Here is a 22,039-nt window from a genome sequence, read left to right as displayed (position 1 = left end):
GTCCCCGCAACATCCTTAACAATTTCAAGAGCCTACGGCTGGCTCTGTCTTCTCTCTCCCGTGGCAACATGTTTGTGACCGGAACCTTTGTGACGCGATCTGGACAGACGTGCGGCGCCGAGGAGAATAGGTCGTTGCGCTGTACGGCAATAGGGGGAACGGATTCTCTTCGCTCCCGGTTCGCAAGCAAAGATGTTGCCTTCCCTTCAGGAGTCCGTGGACGGAGATGAGAGAGAGCTGGAGAGCAGCGAGGAGGGAGGCGGTTTGCCCGAGGAACGGAAACCGGAGCGTAGCAGCAACAGTTACCACTGCTTGTACGGCTACCGAGGCTCCGGGTAAGAGAGCGGGGGCTGCTCCGCCGGGTCCTTGCAGGCTTTCTCCGCCCTCCGTGTCTCCAGCCTGAACCATAAAAAGGCTCTCTTAACCAATCCTTCAGAGGGTTTCATGATAATCCAGCCTTTCCGAATCTGGGAGGGTCTTGCATTGAATTCATTCCCGACGTCCCACCCCGTTGGCTGAGAGCGATGGGGGCTGCTTGTTCCAATTCATCTGGGCTTCACCAAATTAAATGTTTGGTGATAAGTTAAACATGGTTGATGGGATAAAACCAACAAATTATTTTCGTCCAGTTTCTAGCTTCCATCTGTGATCATGTAGATTGGTTACATCTGCTCCTGAAATCTAGCCTCTTGTTTCCCCCCCAGGGGCATTGATTTTCCTTGAAATGTGATCATTATACAGGTTTTCAACCAACACGTCCCAATTGGGCCTGCAATGCTTGCTGATGTCATTGATCCATCTTGTTTTAGGGCTCTTTTTGTGGATGCTTTTTATCAAGTGGGATCAGTGGTGGGATTCAATTTTTTTTTACTACCAATTCTGTGGGCGTGGCAGGGGAAGGGTACTGCAAAATCCCCATTCCCTCCCAATCAGCTGGGACTCAGGAAGCAGAGAATAGATGGAGGCAGGGCCAGTCAGAGGTGGTATTCACCGGTTCTCCGAACTACTCAAAATTCCCGTTACCGTTTCTCCAGAACTGGTCGGAATCTGCTGAATCCCACCATTGTGTGGGATCCATTCTATGACTGCCTTTCTTGCTATGTGACCAGCCCATTTCCATTTTTTTTTGCTCTCTTGATGATATCGTATACTTTCATTTGTTGTCTAATCCATGTGCGGGTCTTTCTATGTTGTCTTGTGATGTAATGTTGGAAACATGTGAAAGAGGCCTTCATCCTGCAAAGTGGATTGACAGTGGCTAAAATGATGATGATGATGATGATGATTAGGTAAATGAGAGCCAGTTTGCTGTGGTATAGTAGTTAATGCTTCAGACTAGAAACCAGGAGATCATTAATTCTAATCCTGCCTTAGATACAAAGCCAGATGGGTGACCTTGGGCCAGTCTCTGTCGCTAAGTCCTAGGAAGCAAGCAATGGCAAACCGCTTCTGAAAAACCTTGCCCTCAAAACTGCAGGGACTTGTCCAAGCAGTCTCTGGACAGAATTAACAAGAAAAAAATGGGACTTCAGTAGGTCTGTCGATTGATGAATGTATCTATTGCCTTTTAAAATGTTGGTCATACATTAGAGCAGTGTTTCTCAAACTTGGCGACTTTAAGTCCTGTGGACTTCAACTCCCAGAATCCCCTAGCCAGCATAGCTGGCTGGGGAATTCTGGGAGTTGAAGTCCACAGGACTTAAAGTCGCCATGTTTGAGAAACACTGCATTAGAGTTATCACATTTTGGACTATCACATTCTTCTGTTCGGAGGGCTGCTCAAAACAAGGTGCCATTTGCCCATTGTGAATCCAAAATACTCCTGGAGTTGTCTATTTAATTCCCAGAAATCCCAATCTGCTCTTTCCACTCCAAGTTTTCACCCCCTCTCCCTTAGAACAAGGATAGCAATATGATACGGTAGGTGTTTTGAGTTTTCTGTAACCACATGCATTTGGTCTTGAAATTCATAATTTGACTTTTTTCAGATTACACCAAGGATCAGGCAGTGATGTTGGGAGTCCAAGCAAATCATCAGTTGAAACATCTCCAGAGGACTTCAGGTAAATGAACTTGGCGGAAAGGTTTTGCATGCTGTATCTTGGGTTGTTATAACAGACGGGCATGTGCATATCACTTGTTCCGATCAACCATTTTTAATTGTTAACCAAATATTTAACTTGGTGCACTACAAATGCACAAGTGAATTATTTCTGGCTCTGATTTAAGGCTCTGCTTTAGTTTCTGATTAGGTTAAGGCCCAATGATCTGAGGAGTTCCCTAACTCAGTGTAAACTATCTGCTTAAAGTTAGCAAGAGGTATCTTGACAAAGATTTCTTAGTTTCCTAGGCCCATTTGTCAAGCATGTGGGAAATGACTCTGCTCCCCTGGCATTGCACTCATCTCCCACTCTTTCTGTAATGAGTTGATACAAGCAATTAATGGTGTGACAAACATCTCAGAAGGGATCCTCCCTAGTTTTTAGGGAGGAGGAAGAGATGTACTTTCAGACTAGCAAGATTATGTTGATATCGCCTTACAAATAAAATTGCAGCTAGTACTTGGTGTGTTTCTTGCCTAGAATTCCTCAGAAGGCTGTCATCAGTCTTGCAAATCTCTTCCCATTTGCCTTTACAATCCAAGAAACTAGGGAGGGAGCCTTCCGAGATATTTGCCATGCCCATGTTGCTTCTGTGAGCCTAAGCTGCCTCTTATCAGACTGTTGTCAGATCTGCAGCTCTTCCTCTTTCCGTCTTATGACAATCAAGTTATGAATCTAATGCCAGCCCACCTTGAATTCTATTGACTCTTATTTACCGCCAATTAGTTTTGATGGTTCAGTACTTCAGATTCTTGTAGAGAAGAGCATTAGCATACAATAAACCTATGTTCATTTCAACTGCCTGGACTCCTGATTTCTGTGCTTGACAAATTAATATAAGAAGTATGAGAGTTCATCTATATATATAAAAGGCAAATGCCACTCACCCATCACAAAATCTCCAGAACTGTAAGGCTACTAACTTGAAATTTGGCACATATGTTCCTCTTGGCTTCTAAATGCTTGCTAAGAAAGGATTTTTAAAATGATCATCAGATCATTAGTATTTCTTATACAGTATTATATTAACACGCTCTGATGCTAAGGAGTTAGATATTCTACTCCCTCTCCCCATCTGAAAGGAACTCTGTTCCAACTGCCAGTTGCCTTATATTAACACACACTGATACTGCACCTTCACTAGAGTATAAGACGCACCAAGGTTTTGAAGAGGCAAATTAAAAAAAAATTTTTTTTGCACTCTGCACATTTCCCAAAAATGGCCTGTTTTTTGTGAAAACGGGTCCGTTTTTCCCCCAAAAAAGGCATGGATTGCCTTTAGGAGGCTTGTAGTGTGCTCCTGGGGAGTGGGGCCACAATTGAGCAAAAAACAGCCTGTTTTTTCCCCAAAAAGGCATGGATTGCCTTTAGGAGGCTTGTAGTGTGCTCCCGGGGAGTGGGGCCAAAATTGAGCAAAAAACAGCCTGTTTTTCACTCATTTCTGCCCTCTCCAGCCCCTAGGACAGTGATGGCGAACCTTTTTTGGCTCGCGTGCCACAAGTGGGGGGAGCGCAGGGGGGTCGAGTGCGGGCGTGCCGCACTCATAATGCAACGCGTGACCCCCCACAGTGCGCATGCGCACACAACGCACGACCCCCCCCATTTTTACATGCTTTTTTCGCCCTCCCCAGGCTCCAGGGGCTTTATAGGAGTCTGGGGAGGGCGAAAAGAGCCTCCCCCGACCCTCCGGAGGCCCTCCGGAGGCTTCAGGGACCATCCAGAGGCTTCCCTGAAGCCTTCGGAGCGCTTAAAACCACCCTCTGAGCAACCCGGAAGTCACTTCCGGTTTGCTCGGAGGGTCGTTTTAAGCGTTCCGAAGGCTTCAGGGACGGTCCCTGATGCCTCCGAGGGTGCGGGGGAGGCTCTTTTCGCCCTCCCCAGGCTCCTATAAAGCCTCTGGAGCCTGGGGAAGGCAAAAAATAGCTTTTAAAAAGGTGAACCCAGCTGACAGGGCAGCGCCTCGCGTGCCCTGACAAATGGCTCCGCGTGCCACTTGTGGCACGTGTGCCATAGGTTCGCCATCACTGCCCTAGGAGCACTCTATAAGCCTCCTAAAGGCTCTGCACGGCCATTTAGGTAAAGGGGGCAGGGTTTCAGTAGGCAAAAAATGCTGTGTTCAGTGTATAAGACACACCAAGATTTTCAGCCTCTTTTTTGAGGAAAAATGGTGCATCTTATGGTCCGAAAAATATGGTAGTATATATTTTATTTCTCAGCTTTGTGAAAAATTCATCACTATTCTAAGAATAGATACTTCCTTTAAAAAGAAACTGAATTTACTGCTGCCATTACAAGTGGAATTCCTGCTCCTGGTATGAGACATGAATAAGGATATTATAGAAAGGGGGAAAATATTTGTGTGGAGGAGACCAAATCAAGGAAAATATAGTTGAGAAGTCTGTGGTCTTCTGTTCCATGCTTTCATTCCCATCCATTATTCATGCTCATTGAAACACATGGAGTTGTACCGTAGTGCAAAATGACTGAAGTGTGCAACTTTGTAGCTCTGGGTTTTACTCCAAGTCATGTTTTGATTGTTTATTTAAATGGGACATGCTTGTAACTTCTTATCCAACTGGAAGTAGCATCTTTTGTTTTGAAAGCTCGACATTTAATTTCAACTATGAATGACTGGTTGTGGTTAGCTGGTCTTTGCAACTCTATAATCTAACTAAATAGATATAACGATAGATATAATGATGGGTTGTTGTTTTTTTTTATTTCATTTACAAAGCCTTTCATTGGTGGACACTAATTTACCAACTGAAGCTGAGATGGAGTTGCGTTGTTTGGTGGCCAAGCATCTTAACAAAGGAGCTTTGTTTGAAGGGATGGGCAATGTTATATCTGTCGAGTTGAGGTAAGGCTATAGATATGGACTGAGACGTCCAGTCATCTCAAGCAATTTTAATTAATTGTAGCTTTCTTAATAAATTAGTGATACCATTTTACTAAAGTGTGAGTAATCAAATTAAACTAGGGGTGTAATTTTAAGTTTTGTTTTACAAGTCAAAGATTGAATTGTGCTATTTATTTCTGAATTGTCTCATCCTTGTCCTGCCTTTGAAGTGTCTGAAAATCGCTGGTTGCAGCACAAAATAAAACAACTTCTTCTCTCCCTCTACCCCACCATATCAAAAAAAAAAAAACATCTGGCTTTTAGAGTGGCTTTCAGTGATCCTGATCCTCTGGGTTTGTTTGTTTTTTCTTAACTGTCATTCCAACAGAGCTAAATTTACAAGATGTGGAAATCACAGTCCTTAACAAAGGAGCTTTGAGCCAACATCTCTGCCCTTAGGATGAGGCAGTTAAGTGAGTTTTGCCCCATTTTACGACCTTTCTTACCACCGTTGTTAAGTGAATCACTGCAGTTGTAAGTTAGTAACACGATTGTTAAGTGAATCTGGCTTCCCTGTTGACTTTGCTTGTCAGAAAGTGTCGACAGGGGAATCACATGACCCCACATGACACCGCAACCATCATAAATATGGCTCGGTTGCCAAGCATCTGAATTTTGATTATGTGGCCATGGGGATGCTGCAATGGCCATAAGTGTGGGAAAACAGTCATAGGCCACTCTTTTCAGGGCCATTGTAACTGTGAGTAGCCATTAAAGTTGAGGACTATTTATATTCATATACTCATTGTCTAAGCTTTTAATGACCGATTTAATAACTGTCAAATTAAGGGTTTCAAGAACTTAAACATGAGACTACGCATATGTTCTGAATTCTGAACTGTAAACTTCATCTCACTTATCATTCAATGAATGCTCGGTTGATCAATGAAAACAGGTACAATAAGCTTAGACCAGTGGTTCCCAACCTTTTTTTGGCCATGCGCCACCTAAGCACCTCTAAAATCCTGATCCCCCCATCCCCGCCCCCCGGTGACGTATAATTCTTACTCTATTCAAAAAGTGAACTCTACTCGTGCGGAGGAAGCCTAAAAGGCTATTAACTTTGTTTAAACAAGGTTCAATTTGCCCCCATTAAAAATCAAATTGCCCCCCTGTGGGGCGTGGGCTCCCCATTGGGAACCACTGGCTGAGACTGAACCCTGATAGTGAGCTAGATACCTGGATATATATTTAATGTTGAAATTTAATGGGCCACTGCATATGCCACTGCAAGGGCTAGCCCTTTGGGGAGGGTGGGGAGGAAGGTTGGCTTTTCTGTATCTCATTAAAATAGATACTGGAACTAGTGTATCCAGGGAGCTGTAATCACTGCATGTGAAGTGTTACAAGGGATTAAGACAACTTCTGGCCCGCTGCACGACAATTCCCAGCATTTTGCACCACTGGCTGTGTGCTGGCTGGTATTGATGGGAATAATATTTTAGCAACACCTGATGGAAGGTGGCAGTTTTCCCAACCGGGAAGTGCAAGAGTATCCGTTAATTGTTTCATCACACTGGCAGGCAGGCAGAGGGCTGTTGCGTCAGAATTGTGCAGACGTTTCCTCATTTTGTAATACCGCAGCGTGATGGGGGGCGGGAGGGGCGGGGGCTGCAGTGCTCAAGGCTACAATTCCATGTCCCAATCACCCATAGTGCTCAAATGAGCAAATTACTTGCCTGTTTTTGCAGAAATTAGGATGGGATAAAGATAGAAACAAGAATAGGAGGTTTCTGGCAGGCAAATCACTTTTATCAGAAAAACTGGCCGAAATTGCAGCTTCAACCCAAGAGCCCTCCCTCCCTTCCCTTAAAAAGAAGTGCTACTGAAAAAGAATAATTTTGCCACCAAAATGGGTGCTGCAGTGTTCCAAATGGGATGGCTGGGTTTTACAGGTTGCCCATCACTGCTAGCCAGCTCTATTTAAAAGGAACTCCCAATTTAATGGGGCTATTCCCAGGTTAATGGATTACTATTTATATGATTAGAGCCTAAATCACTTTTGAAGTATTGCCTGTTGTGCACTCTTTGCAGTGTTTTTTTTTTTTGGAGGGGGGGGGGAGACTGAACTTATTAAGAATAGCACAGCTAATACTGGTGCCTGATCATCCTTGAAAAGCTAAGGAGGAAAGATTTGGATCCTGAACAAGCCGGAACTGCTAAGCTAGCGATGAGTCTGGGAATTGGAAGGCAGGGGCGAATTACGTCCATAGTGTTGTCGAGAAAATAACAAGAGTCTATCGAGGGATGCAGTGGCTCAGTGGCTAAGATGCTGAGCTTGTCGATCAGAAAGGTCGGCAGTTCGGCAGTTCAAATCCCTAGTGCTGCGTAATGGAATGAGCTCCCGTTACTTGTCCCAGCTTCTGCCAACCTAGCAGTTTGAAAGCATATAAAAATGCAAGTAGAAAAATAGGAACCACCTTTGGTGGGAAGGTAACAGCATTCCGTGTGCCCTTGGCATTTAGTCATGCCGGCCACATGACCACGGAGACGTCTTCGGACAGCACTGGCTCTTCGGCTTTGAAACAGAAATGAGCATCGCCCCCTGGAGTCGGCAACGACTAGCACATTTACCTTTTATCCAGCAGAAATAGACTTCATGAGAGTGTTTCCTTTTGCTCTCCTAAGAATATTTAACAGTATTTAAGCATCATTTGATTAATTCATCTAATCAGTGTAATGAACATTGTATCCTTTGAAAAGCACATATTGGGTTTGGTTGGAAAATTTGGAAATACAGAGTGAACTTCCCAAGAGAAATTATCGGTCTCTGCTTCCCACCCCACATTTCTTCCCTGGTACTAGAATGCTATACAAGGAAGCCACGAATGCCTCATCTCATCTATGGCTGTCTTAATTACACTTCCTTCCATTCATACCATTCTTTGACCCACTGAATTTTTAAAAAGCAGGCATAATCACTTCTAGGGACCAGATCTACCCAGGGAACTGCCAAATGTCAGCTCCACACAAATGCATTGGGGGGAGGAGGAGTAGCAGTTTTTTGTTGTTAAAACACACATTTTGACTATGTTGTATCTTTATTTAATCCACTTCATGTTTACAGATTACAGGTGGTCCCAAAATTTGCTAAGCGAGGGGGTTAAGTGAGTCTTGCCGCGTTTGCAATTTTTGCCACCGTTGTTAAGTGAATCACTGCAGTTGTTAAGTGAATCACATGGTCATTAAGCGAATCCTCATTGACTTGGCTTTTTGGAAGCCAGCTGAGAAGGTTACAAAATGGCGATCGCTTGACCTCAAGTCAGAGGGGGTTCCTACCGATTCGGACCAGTTCTCCTGACCTGGTAGTGCTGCCTTCAAACAGAGAGCGAACCAGTGCTCTGTTTTTTTAAAAAAGTGGGCCTGCCCCCATCTGCCACTGGGTTATACTTACCGTATTTCTCAGAGTAAAAGACGCACCAGAGTATAAGACGCACCAAGAGTTTGAAGAGTAAATTAAAAGAATAAGTTTTTGCACTCTGCAGGCCTCCCAAACCCTCTTTGCCAAAAAAAGGGCATACATAGCCTTTAGGAGGTTTGTAGAATGCTCCTGGAGGCTGGGGGGGGGGGGATGAGCAAAAAATGGCCCATTTGTTTGCTTATTTTTGCCTTCCCCAGCCCCCAGGAGCACTTTGCAGGCCTCCGAAACCCTCTGCACATCCATTTTTGTAAAGGAGGCAGGGTTTCGGGAGGCCAAAAATGCTGTATTCAGTGTATAAGACGCACTCAGATTTTCAGCCTCTTTTTTGAGGGAAAAAGGTGGGTCTTATACTCCGAAAAATACCGTACCTTTATTCCAGCTTCAGAAGCCCAGGTGATCCAGGGCAGCAGCTTGAATTGCCGCTCTTCAGCTATTTTGTTGTTTTTCTTAATAATTTTTGTTCAATTGCGCACGCACGTGCTCAGCGAACCGGTAGTAAACCGGTTAGGAATCCTCCACTGCTATAAGTACATGCCAATTACCAAGCGCCCAAATTTTGATCACACGACCATAGGGATGCTGTGAGGGCCGCAAGCGTGAAAAATGGGCATAAATTACTTTTTCAGTGCCGTTATAACTTGGAGTGGTCCCTAAACGGATGCTTGTAAATTGAGGACCACCTGAACACAGGAGGAGCAAGCAGGTGGGTGATTTGGCTTTCCATTCACCGCCACTGGTCTGAGGGAAAGTAAGTAGAATCAGGAGGTTGACAGAAATATGAAGCGAAGTGTATTGACTGGAGTTAAGAACCTGTGTAAGATTCTTGCCTCTGGAGGTTGATTCCGACTGAATTAAAATAAGGGCTTCATTTGTCATGAGATCGATAAACAGGCAAACTGCAGTGTGAAACACAGCATTACACTGATTTGGTGCAACCATTCTGTGATTAATTCAGCATTCCAGAAACTCGAGTTGGTTGTTATTACTGCGTGCTCCAGCCGGAAAAATGTGCAGAAGGAGCTGATCCTGAATCGAGAGAGAGTCCTTTGGAGTACGTCATCTGTTTTTTAGGAGGCTCCGAGAAGGGACTTGAACTATATCCTTTTCCTATGTTTCTGCCTGGGTTAAAATGGGGATGGAGGAGGAAAGTCCTTTTATTTCTTTATTTTAATTCCCATGGTTCCCATTGTTCTCTTAAATTAGGCCAGAGGCCATGCACATTCCCAAATCATTTTTAAGGCTTCTGAGAATATCAGTTATACCCTCCTTATCTTTTCGTAAGGACCTAAAGATGGCTGTGCCAGTTGGCTTGTAGCCCCAGGAAGGGGGGGATCAGCGCAGCGGAGGTGGTTGATTGAGCAGTAACACATCCCACCTCCCCACCCCCTCACTCTGCCCCCACCCTCCCCCATGTGTCTTTGGTTGTAAGGTTTGATTTTCACATTTTTCTTTTAACTAAGATGTCACTCTAAGCCGTCCAGAGTTACCCTATGGTAAGATGGGCAGCCAATAAAATTTATAAATAAACTAGCCAATAACCCAGCGTTGCCCGGGTATTTATTCATAGGGGGGAAAATGACCGGACCAAACGTAATTTCTAATGTTGGATTTTCCCCCTTACTAGAGGGAGCCCCCTTGTGGAGTACTGGGAAGCCGTTACCATGACAACTCCACTGCGTTGTACAGTGGAAGCCATTTTAAAGCACAACAGGCTATATCTTAACACAACACACACCCCGAAGGGTTTTAGGGGTGGCTTACCCCCGCAATATATTTTTCCAGAGGATAAGTCATCTGTGTACTAAGCTTGGTTGAAATTGCTCAAGGCATTCCAGAGTTATGCTGAAACACACACACACACACACAACACCTCTAGATAGATAGACAGACAGACAGACAAAAATAAATACAGGTTAAGTTGCCGCCACAATTGAATTTATGTTGCTAAGTGAAACATTGAGTGAGTTTTCCTCATTTTATGACTTTTCTTGCCCCAGTTGTTAAGTGAATCGTTGCATTTGTTAAGTTAATAACAGGGTTGTTAAGTAAACCTGGGTTCCACATTGACTATGCTGGTCAGATGGTTTCAAAAACTGATCCCATGAACCCAGGACACTGCAATTGTCATAGATATGAACCAGTTGCCAAGCATTTGAATTTTGATCATGTGACCATGGGGTTGCTGCAACAGTTGTAAGTTGTGCAAAACGGTCACAAGTTCCTTGTTTCATGCCGTTGAAACTTTGTGAACGGTCACTAAATGAACTGTTGTAAGTTGAGGACTACCTGTATCTGGATGTTTAAAATATCTTTAACAGGCTTGTAGCAGCACATCAATTATAAGATGAGTTAAACCTAGGGATTAGGCAGAACTGAAGCATTGCTTCCTTAAAAGTGTTACATTCAGACTTGAGCTGGATGGATACGTTCAAGATATGAAGACTTGTTTAGATTCACAGGTAAGTCTTGATGAAGAGGTAACTGTCTGTTGCTGTTAATAATTTTGGTTTTCTCTCTCTTTTTCCCCCCTTCTACAAGATGGGAAATGTTGGTTTCTTTATAAGCTGCTTGTTAAACTGAGATGCTTGAAGTTATTTTGAGTTCCCTGTGAAGATCCCTAATCAGAATTGTTTACCTAGGATAATGAAGACATGGTGAGGAAGACAGTTTGATTTTCACGATCCTCAATCGCTTAAGGAGGCATTAGAGAAATCTCAATTAAAGGAGCTTTATCTCAATTCCCATGCATTGGTGTGCTCCGGGCCTATTTTCTGAGCATCTCAGCGGTAGAATAGGACAGGGATCTGGCTTTTCTAAGTTACTCATGAGAGCAACTACTTTCTGTTGTTTGCTACTTTGTAGTTGGAAGAGAAACAGGCTAATTTGACACTCTCTTAGCGGTTTCCAGTGTTATCTGCATGGTGTCCTTCTAGAGCAGGGGTGTCAAACTCGATTTCATTGAGGGCCGCATCAGGGTTGTGTTTGACCATGGGAGGGGGGCGTGGCCAGCTCAACATCATTCATCGAGGCTCCGTTTTTAGCCGTGACGGCCTCCTGCAACCCCCTGCTAGCAAAAACGGAGCTCAGGGAGGATGCGTGTGGCCCTCCCCAGCTCCGTTTTTGCCTGCAGAGGCACTGCGGGCTGGTTTTTTACTGTTTTCAGGGTGTGTCGGCCACATCTAAGCACCCCGTGGGCCAGATCCAGTCCGCGGGCATTGAGTTTGACATCCCCGTTCTAGAGAGTTTCTGTAGCTTCAGAATAAAAAAAAAACTGGCCTTCAAGAATTCAGTGTTTATGGTTGTTCTATGGCAGTGATGACTAACCCTTTCCAGACTGAGTGCCCAAAGTGCATGCACGGGAGTGCGTTTGCGCGCATGAACCTTCAAAATGCAATGCGCACACAGCCCCTCACATGCTCTCCACGCAGATGCGCACATGATCTCCCCCTGCATGCGCCCTGCCTCCCACATGCGTGGCAGAGACCTAAAGACCAGCTGGCCAGCGGGAGGTGTGCGTGCATGCGCAGTGGAGCTGAGCTGGGGCGACGGCGTGCATGCGCACAGAGAGGGCTCTGCGTGCCACCTCTGGCACACATGTGCCATAGGTTCGACCTGGGTTCTATGGAAACCAAGCTCTTTATGAGTGTGATCATATGGAGAGTCTCAAGATTCTCATATTTCCTACTATCTCTGTGAAAACATTGGACATAATTCAAGCTAAGAAGTGCTGTGTCATCCACCTGCCACCGAGAGCCGTGGTGGCGCAGTGGTTAGAGTGCTGTACTGCAGGCTACTTCTGCTGATCACCGGCTGCCAGTAGTTTGGCAGATCGAATCTCACCAGGCTGAAGGTTGACTCAGCCTTCCATCCTTCTGAGGTCGATAATATAAGGACCCAGATCGTTGAGGACAATATGCTGACTCAGTAAACCACTTACAGAGGGCTGTAAAGCACTGAAGCGTTATATAAGTCTAAGTGCTTGACGCTTTGACATCCAACACTTCAGAATCTCTCTTAGTTTTGGATGTGTAACTTCTGAATGCTGCTAAAACAGTTCTCTCTAAAGAGAAATCTTGAAAGAAGTATCTATTCTAGTTGGCAGATTACATAGAGGTTGTCTTTACAATAGCTTGGGATGCCTTGTTGGGGATTTGCCTTTGCGGAGTGGACTTGCCTGGTCTTTACACTGTGGGCTAGTACTGCCGCAAGGAATTACTGGGGAAAGTAATTTGGGCTTGGAAGCCTCAATAAAAACTCCTAACACCCGTTTTGTGTGTGTGTGTGCGCGCACACACACAGAGCTTGTCCTGGGGTGGTGTTTGTGGAATGTAGCTTATTGTGATGCACCATAAACCCTTTTTACCATCTCTAGCAGTTTCCAGAATAATTTGCAAAATAGAACAAGAGGACTAGATAGCTGTTAAAAAAGACAGACCGGGGAGGAGGGACTCTCCTGCCCGTATGCCTGGGTGAGCTCAATACAACTGTTTGGATAAGCTATTATGCTGCTACTTCTCACTCACTTTCTGGATTCAAGATAGCAAATTAGCCCCAAGGGAAATTTCATAGGCTCTGGAATAGGGAATGGCTGAAAAGCAATCAACGCTTTCCAAAGAAGCTGTCCCGAGTTGTTTCACTGAGTTCCCCTTCACAGTCCCATACCTTGTAGAATGATCCACTGTTTATTTCAATTGGGGCCAGCAAAGCAACCCGGAGACCTGCCTTCAACCGCTCCTGAAGACCTGGTTTGAGGATTTGGTGTGCCCTATTCAGAGGGTGGTGAAGCTTTTCCAGGAGAAACTTGCCTTTGTGTTACATGCTGTGAGTACCACACAATGTTCACTCCGCCCTGGATCTCTGTGGTGTGCTTTTGTTTGGGTTTCTGGTTGAACGGTTTGCCTTGTTTATTCATTGCTTTAGCTGCAACCGTTGTGATAGTTCACAGTGTGTACAAATAAGACTTCACTGCTTCAAACAATCTTTAATTGTGCGTCATGTCGTCTAGCATGTGCCTCTTTCCTGGAATTTTACCGGGCGGGCTTGGGGTGGGGAGGCGCACACTAGATGACTTGATGTGGCAGTTGCTGTCCTTCCATATTTTTTTTTTTTACCATCAGGAAAGGAACACAACGTAGCTAAAATAATAATAATACTTTATTTCTCAGTGCACAACACATGTACAGTGGGATTGGTTGAGCTCCCTCAGTGCACACCCCCCCCCCAACACAATACAACTACACTGCAAGGGGCTGTTTGTGGGAAGGTTTTGACAACTTGAATAACATGGTAATAACACCCTTGTTTTAAGGAGCACTAGCTTTAAGTTGTATATGTAATTCATTTTAAAATTGGGCCAGCAGTTTTAGACACATGAGTTTCCCTTACTGCAGCTGGAATTGATTTACATGTTTTTAAACGTATACATTCAATTATGCTTAGACAGGGCTTTTAGCTCAGACAGTTTGAAAAGCAGTTTCTCTGCAGATATGAGAGAGAGAGAGAGTAAAATAGATGGGATGCCAGAAATAAGGTCTTCTTTCAATAGAGTCTTCTTGATTTTTTTTGGCCTTTGATTCAGCGTTGACACTTGGTGACTCTCTGGATAAGTTCCTGCGGTTTTCTTAGCAAGATTTTGGAAGCGGTTTGCCATTGTCTCCTCCCTAGGGCTGAGAGAGTGACTGGCCCAAGGCTGACTTCATGCCTAAGGCGGGACTAGAACTCCTAGCTCCAACTACACCAAACTGGCTCTAGTTTGCCATTATTTGAGGTCAAATTCCTGCTTCATCAGGAAGCCCTCTTGCCTTTGCCCATTATCATTTTAATACAACTGAAGCTGTTTAACATTAAAATGGAGGCCAGGGAGTTTACATCTACAGATAGTCCTTGACTTACAACCATTCATTTAGCTCGAAGCTACAACAACTCTGAAAAAAGTGACTTCTGATCAGTATTCACACTTATAACCATAGCGACATCCCCATGATCAAAATTCAAGGGGATTGGTATGTATTTATGACTTACTGCAGTTTCCCAGGGTCATGCAATTGTTTTTTGCAACCTTCTGACAAGCAGAGAGTCCATGGGGAGGCCAGATTCATTTAACGACCATGTTACTAATGAACAACAGCAGTCATTTGAACAACCGTAGCCAAAAGAAAATTTCACAAAATAGGGCAAAGCTCACTTAGCAATTGCTTTGCTTAGCAGTGGAAATTTTGGGCTCCAATTGTGGTTGTAGGTCGAGGACTACATGTACATTCTGAGTGGTGAGGAAGAGGAAGGAGAAGAACAACAACTGACGGATGTTCAACTGACACCTGTTGAACATGCAATTGCTAGTTGATAACGGCATAATCCTTTACATCAACTTGGCAGTAGAGCCAAGTGTTTCCCGAGGCAGCTAAAGAGCATATAGTATTGTAGTCTAAAGATATGTCAATATACCAAGTAGTGACATTGGGTCTGCTCTTTCAAGGCTCTGAGTTGCACTCCTGTTGAAGTGAATGGATCCGAAGAAAAGACAGAGAAGGATATTAACAGGTAAAAAAGTTACAGTCCCTCAAGATGGTATTTCCCAGGGGCACCCTTGCTCCTCTTGAGATAGCTGCTTAATAGAACTTGCCCAATGACTATACATCCTGGAAATCCCTTTTACCTTCTTTCCCAGGTTCCTTCGAGCAGCAAGTCTTCAAGCTCTGGTCAGGGAAATGATGACAACCTCCTTATGCACAGCCGCAGCTACAGAGGAGCAATGCAAATCCGTGGTGATTGACTTGAATAGCCCACAGCTTTGCTTCCATGGTGCAGGTAAGCTTACAGAAGGAGATACTTCTAGCATCCAAGTCCTGCTCAGTAATATTAGCACAAGGAATGTTGATAAACTGGTGTTGTTTTAGACCTCTCTACAAAGACAGTTGTTTAAGGCAGACAGTCTTATTTGAGTCTAGCCTTACTGTAGTCTAGCCTTCATCTTGCACTAATCTACTATACTCATATACTATGCTATATATTCAAATATAGCAAATCGATTACCAGATTTGGAAAGTTTATGATGGTGGACCACTAAGAGATTTTGATTAGGTCAAGGTAAAGGTAAAGGTTCCCCTTGCACATTTGTGCTAGTCGTTCCTGACTAGGGGGCAGGGCTCATCTCCATTTCAAAGCCGAAGAGCTTTTCAACTCCTAGTAACCACAACTCCTAGTAACCACCTTCATGGCCCCCAATGATGCACTCATTACCGTTATAACTGAGTCCATCCACGTTATTGTATATATATATAAACGTGTGTGTGTGTGTGTGTGTGTGTGTGTGTGAATGCCTTGAGCAATTTCAACCAAACTTAGTACACAGATGACTTACTCTCTGGAAAAAAATGTGGGGGTACGATACCCCTAACACACCTTGGGGTGTGTGTTCTGTTAAGATACAGCCTGTTGTGCCTTAAAATAGCTCCTACTGTACAGCATAGTGAAGTTGCCATGGTAACAACTTCACAGTACTCCACAAGGGGGCTCTCTCTGGTAAGGGGGAAAATCTAACATTAGAAATTACGTTTGGGCAGGACATTGTCCCCCTATAAATAAATAAATACCCGGGCAACACCGGGCTATCAGCTAGTATTTTTTATAAATAACTCAAGACGGTAAACAGTAATGATTCCTCCTCCTCCTATTTCCCCCTCAACTACAACCCTGTGAGTTGGATTGGCTGAGAGACAGGGACTGGAATCACCCAGCTGGCTTTCATGGCTAAGGTGGGGCTAGAACTCACAGTTTCCTAGTTTCTAGCCTGGTTAATTGAGTCATTCAACCATATTGGCTTTCAAACCTTGCTGTTGCTCATCGTCCTCTTTACTTCCACCTTTCCCAACATTAGAGCCTTTTCCAGAGAGTTGAGTCTTTCCATAATTTGCCTGGATAAGAGTGATCATTTAAATTTTGACCCTTATTTATCTCCCATTGCGAGATTGATGGCCAAAGAGCAGCATCCTGGGCTGGTCCATTCTTGAAGTCTCAGGAAACCATAATACTGTCTTCCTTTGTAAGTACATAAGGAATATCTGTGTCTTGTACAAAACCCCTTTTTCAGGTAACTTTGAAGACATTTGTAAATTTACTGTATTAAGTGAAATAATAAGATTTTTCTTTTTTCCAACAAATGTCTCAGGAACAAATAGGTTCTGTGAAGATTGGACGCAAGCATTTCTGAATGTTTCCGAAGGGGGGAATCCCTTCCTTTTTCGGCAAATACTGGAAAACTTTAAATTGAAGGTAACTATCTGTGTTGGGCAAGAACGATGAATAATGTTCAACGAGAATTGCAGTCCAAATTCATCGGCTGGAGCATTGGCGTAGAGGTGGCTGTGATTTGTGATGGTTAGAAATAGTGGTAGATACAACCTTTTGTGTACTAGAATTTGTTTTGAGTCTCACGTGCTTCCCAACCCCCAAATCATAATCTATTTTAGACAAAGAATTGGGTTTAAATTAATAACCAATTGAAACTAGTGACAAAGTTTCTGTTGTTCTAATACTACTGGATTGGGTGTTTTTTAACCAAACCCCACTGGCTTGGATCTTCATCCTGAGACACAACAATTGTTGCTCAAGTATATTTGTTCTAAAAGAACGCAATCTTGAGTCCGTATTGTTCCTCTTCAGCCTGGCAAGAATCCCATGTTACAAAGGGTGGCTTTTGCCTGTGTGATTTCATGCTGCCAGAACGACAGCCATGCCTTCTAGGAACACAGAATATTTATTATTTCTTTATTGTTAAGGTATGCAAGTAGCCCTGAACTTACAACAGTTCGTTTAGTGACCGTTTGAAGTTACAATGGCACTGAAAAATATGGATGATGACCGTTTTTCACAGTTATGACCATTGCAACATCCCCCTGATCACATGATCAAAATTCAGACCCTTGGCAACTGGCTCATATTTAGGACGGCCGCAGTGCCCTGGGGGTCATTGTGATCCCCTACTGGGACCAAGCCAAGGCAATGGGGAAGAGAGACTCACTTCACAACTGTCTTCCTAACTTAACAACTGCAGTGATTCACTTAACAAATTTGGCAAGGCAGGTCGGGCAAGATTCACTTAGCAACTGTCTCGCTTAGCAACAGAAATTTGGGGCTCAATTGCAGTTGTCGAGGACTACCTGTAGAGCACATGGAGAGCAGTAATAACATTGTATAGAAGGCACACATAATACTGTGGCAAATGTATGATCGAAATAAGTAATCAATTTTGTAAGGCTCGAGGAATTTTTTTAAAATGTTATAGATTACGTTTTAAGTACATTGATTCATCAGAGTTGAATAAGTGTTCCATATATTAATATCTAGGCCATTTATCCAATTAAATATTTGTTAATTGGAGAATGTCTGCTTTTCCTCCTATATAAGCTCTCAAACGGCAGCTAGTCACCATGTGATCCAGAGAATCTGCAATGCTGTGCCCTTGCCATGGTGGCCACTGCCTTTGAACATAGCAAGAGCACTTAGACTTATATCCCGCTTCACAGTGCTTTTACAGCCCTCTCTGAGTGGTTTACAGTCAGCCAATTGCCCCCAACAATCTGGGCCCTCATTTTACCCACCTCGGAAGGATGGAAGGCTGAGTCAACCTGGAGCCTGGTGAGATTTGAACTGTTGAATTGCAGGCAGCCGGCAGGCAGTAGAAGTAGCTTGTAGTACTGCACTGTAACCACTGTGCCACCGAGACATAATAGGCCTCCTTGTGAGAGATGTGCCTTGAGTGCCAATTATTTTGAGAGCTACTAGATTAGATTAAAGTTCTTCCTCCTAAATTTCTCATTTACTGCTCCTGATTCCTGTATACTAATGTTGTGTGTGCAGGAGGTGCACGAGTTCACATTGGGCATCCAAAGAACCACCGTATGTGTACAACATATCTATTGGCGGTGTACCACAGCGGCCTGCCCCCGATTGCCCTGTAGGGGGGAAGTCATCCACCTTTCTCTCCTTGCCCAGTGGACCGTGTGAAACTGCCTTTTATCCTAGGGACTGTTGTAGTCCGTCAGCAGAGCTGGCAGCAAATTCGGACAGAGAGGAGCGAAAGGGGAGTGGAGTTTGCAGGAGAGAATGAGTTCCCTTAATTGGTTTGTGACTCTCCAAGACGCCTTGCCAAGTTTTGCAAATATCGGCCTGGCAGCTCTCCAAGCCAGAGAAGGCCTGTGACTGTAAATCCTCCCTTGAAAGACTTTGCTGGATGTTGAATGAGCGGTAAATGAATAAAAGGGGTTTTTGTTGGGACCAGGAGTTTGCTTCATGCTCTCGGGAAGCCTCAGCCAGAACAATGATATCGTCAAAGGGACCCTATGTGGACCTTGGGTTTCTGTGTAGGCTTTCTCAGCTGGATCAGGACACCGGTGTACATGTTGGCTGCTTTCTTTTCAGGCCATCCAGGACATCAACAACCTGAAGCGGTTCATCCGGCAGGCAGAAATGAGCCATTATGCCTTGTTCAAGTGCTACCTGTTTCTCAAAAACTCCGGCAGCGGCGATGTGCTCTTGAAGATTGTCAAAGTAGAATACGCAGAAATGCAGGAAGCCCGGAATGTCATCAGGGTGCTGGAAGAATTCATGAGGGACCAGCTGGGAGCTTAACTCATCCTTCTGAACCGAGGGCGGCTTGTCCAGTACCAACCCAGCCTGCTTCCCTGTAGAATCACCGTGCTTGAGCGTGCAGGCCAGTTTTGTGTTAAATCATGGGAACTTACCATGGAGGGCTGCGCTCAAGTCTCGGCTCCTCACAATACACAAACATGCGGTCCAAAAAAGAAAACCCTTCTCACAGCATCTACTGTGAGGTTGAGTTAAATTGGTATTTGTTGGTATGGGAACAACAAGCGGTGTGTTCAGGCGCTCACCCTCTTCCCTGCTGTCTCTTGCCTGTCTGGCTTGTAAAACCACAGTTTGTTTCTCTGGGGTATCCTTTTGGGCTTTCCTTATACACCACAGTCGAAAGCAGGATCAATCTAGAGCTTGCAGTCCCTATGTGTTAACCTGCAATTTTCAGTAAGGCCCAGCTGCTATAGACAAAGAACAGTGGGGTTTGATCTAGACTTCAGCATTGTGTGGATCCAGGCTATACTTCCTGGAGACCAAATAAGCGTACGTGGCTTTGTTATCATTATTAATTGTGTGGAAGGGAGTGCCAGTGTAGAAGCCAAAATGGCTTATGAGCAGATACATGTCCGCTTCTTGGCTAGCCAAAACCAGAAAAACTGCACATCTGGATCAAGCATATAGATTTTCTCCCATTCTATCTTGCTGTTTCACACACAGAGACACATACACACCTCCCAAACAACACGCTATTTATCTTAATGCATGCATCCTCTCTCAGTCCATCAAGGTGGCTGAACTTGGAGCCCCAAATAAATTACACATTGGTCAAATTAATTATTAGTTATTTATATTTGTACTTGTAAAACTTGACCCCATTTTTACAAGTTGTAGATAATGGGGTTTTGGTGAGGTATGCTTATATCAACCACTTGCTGGGGGTGGGGGTGGGGGGTGAGAGAAAGCTGAACAGTACATCCGAAATAAAATCTATGCACAAAAATTGTTCGTGGAAAACTATACTTACATACACGATAGAAAAATATTTTGACATTTCTTACATCATGCTGCTTTGCAAGCACACTCTTTGCTTGAATAGCCCTTGATGGGAAAAGCATATTCTATTCAGCATATTTTTAAGGCAGAATCACTTCGTTTTGGTGCTATCACAATAAGCCATAGAGGAAGATATTAACTGCGTAGGAAAATAAAGGTTGATACTTCTTGCATTTGCTAATTCAGTGTACATTGTGGGGCGGTGGAATCAACACAAGTGACTAATAATGAGTATTAAATTTGGCGAACATTAATGTAATTTTACTGCACAAATTCAACCTGTAAAATTCTGTGAGCTCTTGATTTGCATTCTGTTTGGAGATCTTGGAGAGGCTCAGAAAGCTTTCTTTAATCGTGGAACTGTTGAGTAATTAGGACATTAAATGCATTCACCTTCAAGCAAGGCTGTCTTTGTTCCCGTTTCCGTTCATTGCTACTCTGAAAAATTGAATGTATCTCGTTTGCCTCGCCATATTTCACTACTTGCTCTGAACACAGGAAAAGTAGTTGCTACTAGTAAGCAGTGGAGGTGATGGACTTGAATTTTGGGGTAGAGGTGTGCTGAGTGTGGGGAAGGGGGGAGGGTTGGATGACAAACCCAATTCTCATTCAGGGCCCAGTAGCATGAGGAAGAGAGTTCCCAAAGTCCTAAGGATTTTGAATACAGTTTGAGATAAAGTATTATTTAATAGGCTCATAGTTTGAGATTATTAAACTGAACTTTAGCCCTAAAATGCTTACAATTTAATTATTTGTAGAAAGTAGTCATTTTTTTTAAAAAAAAGGGCAGATGTGAACCAACCAGAAAACATTGCAATAAATTCCTACATGCTGTGAAAAATGTGAGGAGATATACAGAGGTCAAAATTTAAAAGGAACAGTTAGATAGCCAGGAAAGTTCACAAGAATTGGCAGAGAAGAAAGAAACAAGCACCTGGGGGAAAAAAGTAGATTGGGTGTCCTCAGACTAAATAGTTACCACTACTATTAATTCTTCCTTTAAAAGGTTTTTTTTTTTAATGGAAGGAAGATCGATACAGGTAGTCCTTGACTTACAACCACAATCAGATCCAGAATTTCCATCGTTAAGCGAGCCACACGCAATTTTATGGCCTTTTTTTGCCACGGGTCGCTAAGTGAATCGCTGCTGTTGTTTAAGTGAATCATGCTGCCGTTAAACAAATCTGGCTTCTCCAATTGACTGCTTGTCAAAAAAGTCGGGAAGGCAGCAAATGGAAATGACATGACCCTGGGACAGCACAACTGTCGTCATAAATAACAAGCACCTGAATTTTCCCTCGCGTGACCACGGGGATGCTGCGACTGTCATAAGTGCAAGGGCCGGTCGGAAGTCCCTTTTTTTCAGGGCCATTGTAACTTCAAGCAGCTGCTAAATGAATGGTTGTAAGTTGAGGATTACTTGCATTGCTGATGGAAGGACACAGCTGAGGGAGAATATAACTGGAATGTTGGGTGAACATGATGATGGTGATTGCACGATTAATGCTTTATATCACATTCGAAAGAATGTGCATGAGGAAACCAATGTTCGTCTCCCCTATCTTCAATATTTTTGAATTAAAAACATTATAGGGATACTAGCTGGATACTCATGCTTTACTACGAAACCATGTGATTAGGCAAGCCCTCAGGCTGGATTAGTCACGCGCTGGCCACTCCCATATAAGGCAACTGGCAGTTGGAACAGAGTTCATTTCAGGTGGGGAGGAGGAGTAGAATGTCTAACTCTTTAGCATCGATCCATGTTAGTATAATACCGTATAAGCAATACTGATGATCTGATGGTCATTTCGAAAAATCCTCTCTTAGCGAGCACCTAGAAGCCAAGAGGAACAGGTTTTTACAGTTCTAGAGATTTCGTGATGAGTGAGTGGCATTTGGCTTCATATATAGAAGAAGATTAACACAGCTCCAGGATTACGTTAGCCATCTATACAAAATCAGGAAACG

The 22,039-nt window shown here is 43.8% G+C and overlaps 1 protein-coding gene across 2 annotated transcripts; it reads left to right on the top strand.

The window, feature by feature from the left end:
* Positions 1-21: 21 nt before the first annotated feature.
* LOC309382031 (protein Njmu-R1) lies at positions 22-20,471 on the top strand. Of its 2 annotated transcripts, XR_014173615.1 has the most exons (11): positions 22-335; positions 1,989-2,063; positions 4,837-4,962; positions 9,378-9,520; positions 10,826-10,881; positions 13,124-13,243; positions 14,898-14,962; positions 15,090-15,229; positions 16,590-16,693; positions 18,842-19,373; positions 19,474-20,471. XR_014173615.1 is itself a non-coding variant. In XM_081933477.1 (10 exons), exons 1-10 carry the CDS (start codon positions 193-195, stop codon positions 19,049-19,051), a joined length of 1,182 nt encoding a protein of 393 aa, XP_081789603.1. In that variant the 5' UTR covers positions 22-192; the 3' UTR covers positions 19,052-20,471. The 2 variants fall into 2 exon arrangements, 1 of the variants encoding a protein (XP_081789603.1); XM_081933477.1 differs by having other exon boundaries at positions 18,842-20,471.
* Positions 20,472-22,039: the final 1,568 nt, after the last annotated feature.

The sequence above is a fragment of the Natrix helvetica genome (assembly GCF_964273705.1).
Source record: "Natrix helvetica genome assembly, chromosome: 1".
Lineage (NCBI taxonomy): Eukaryota > Metazoa > Chordata > Lepidosauria > Squamata > Natricidae > Natrix > Natrix helvetica.
This window is presented reverse-complemented; position numbering and strand designations above follow the sequence as displayed.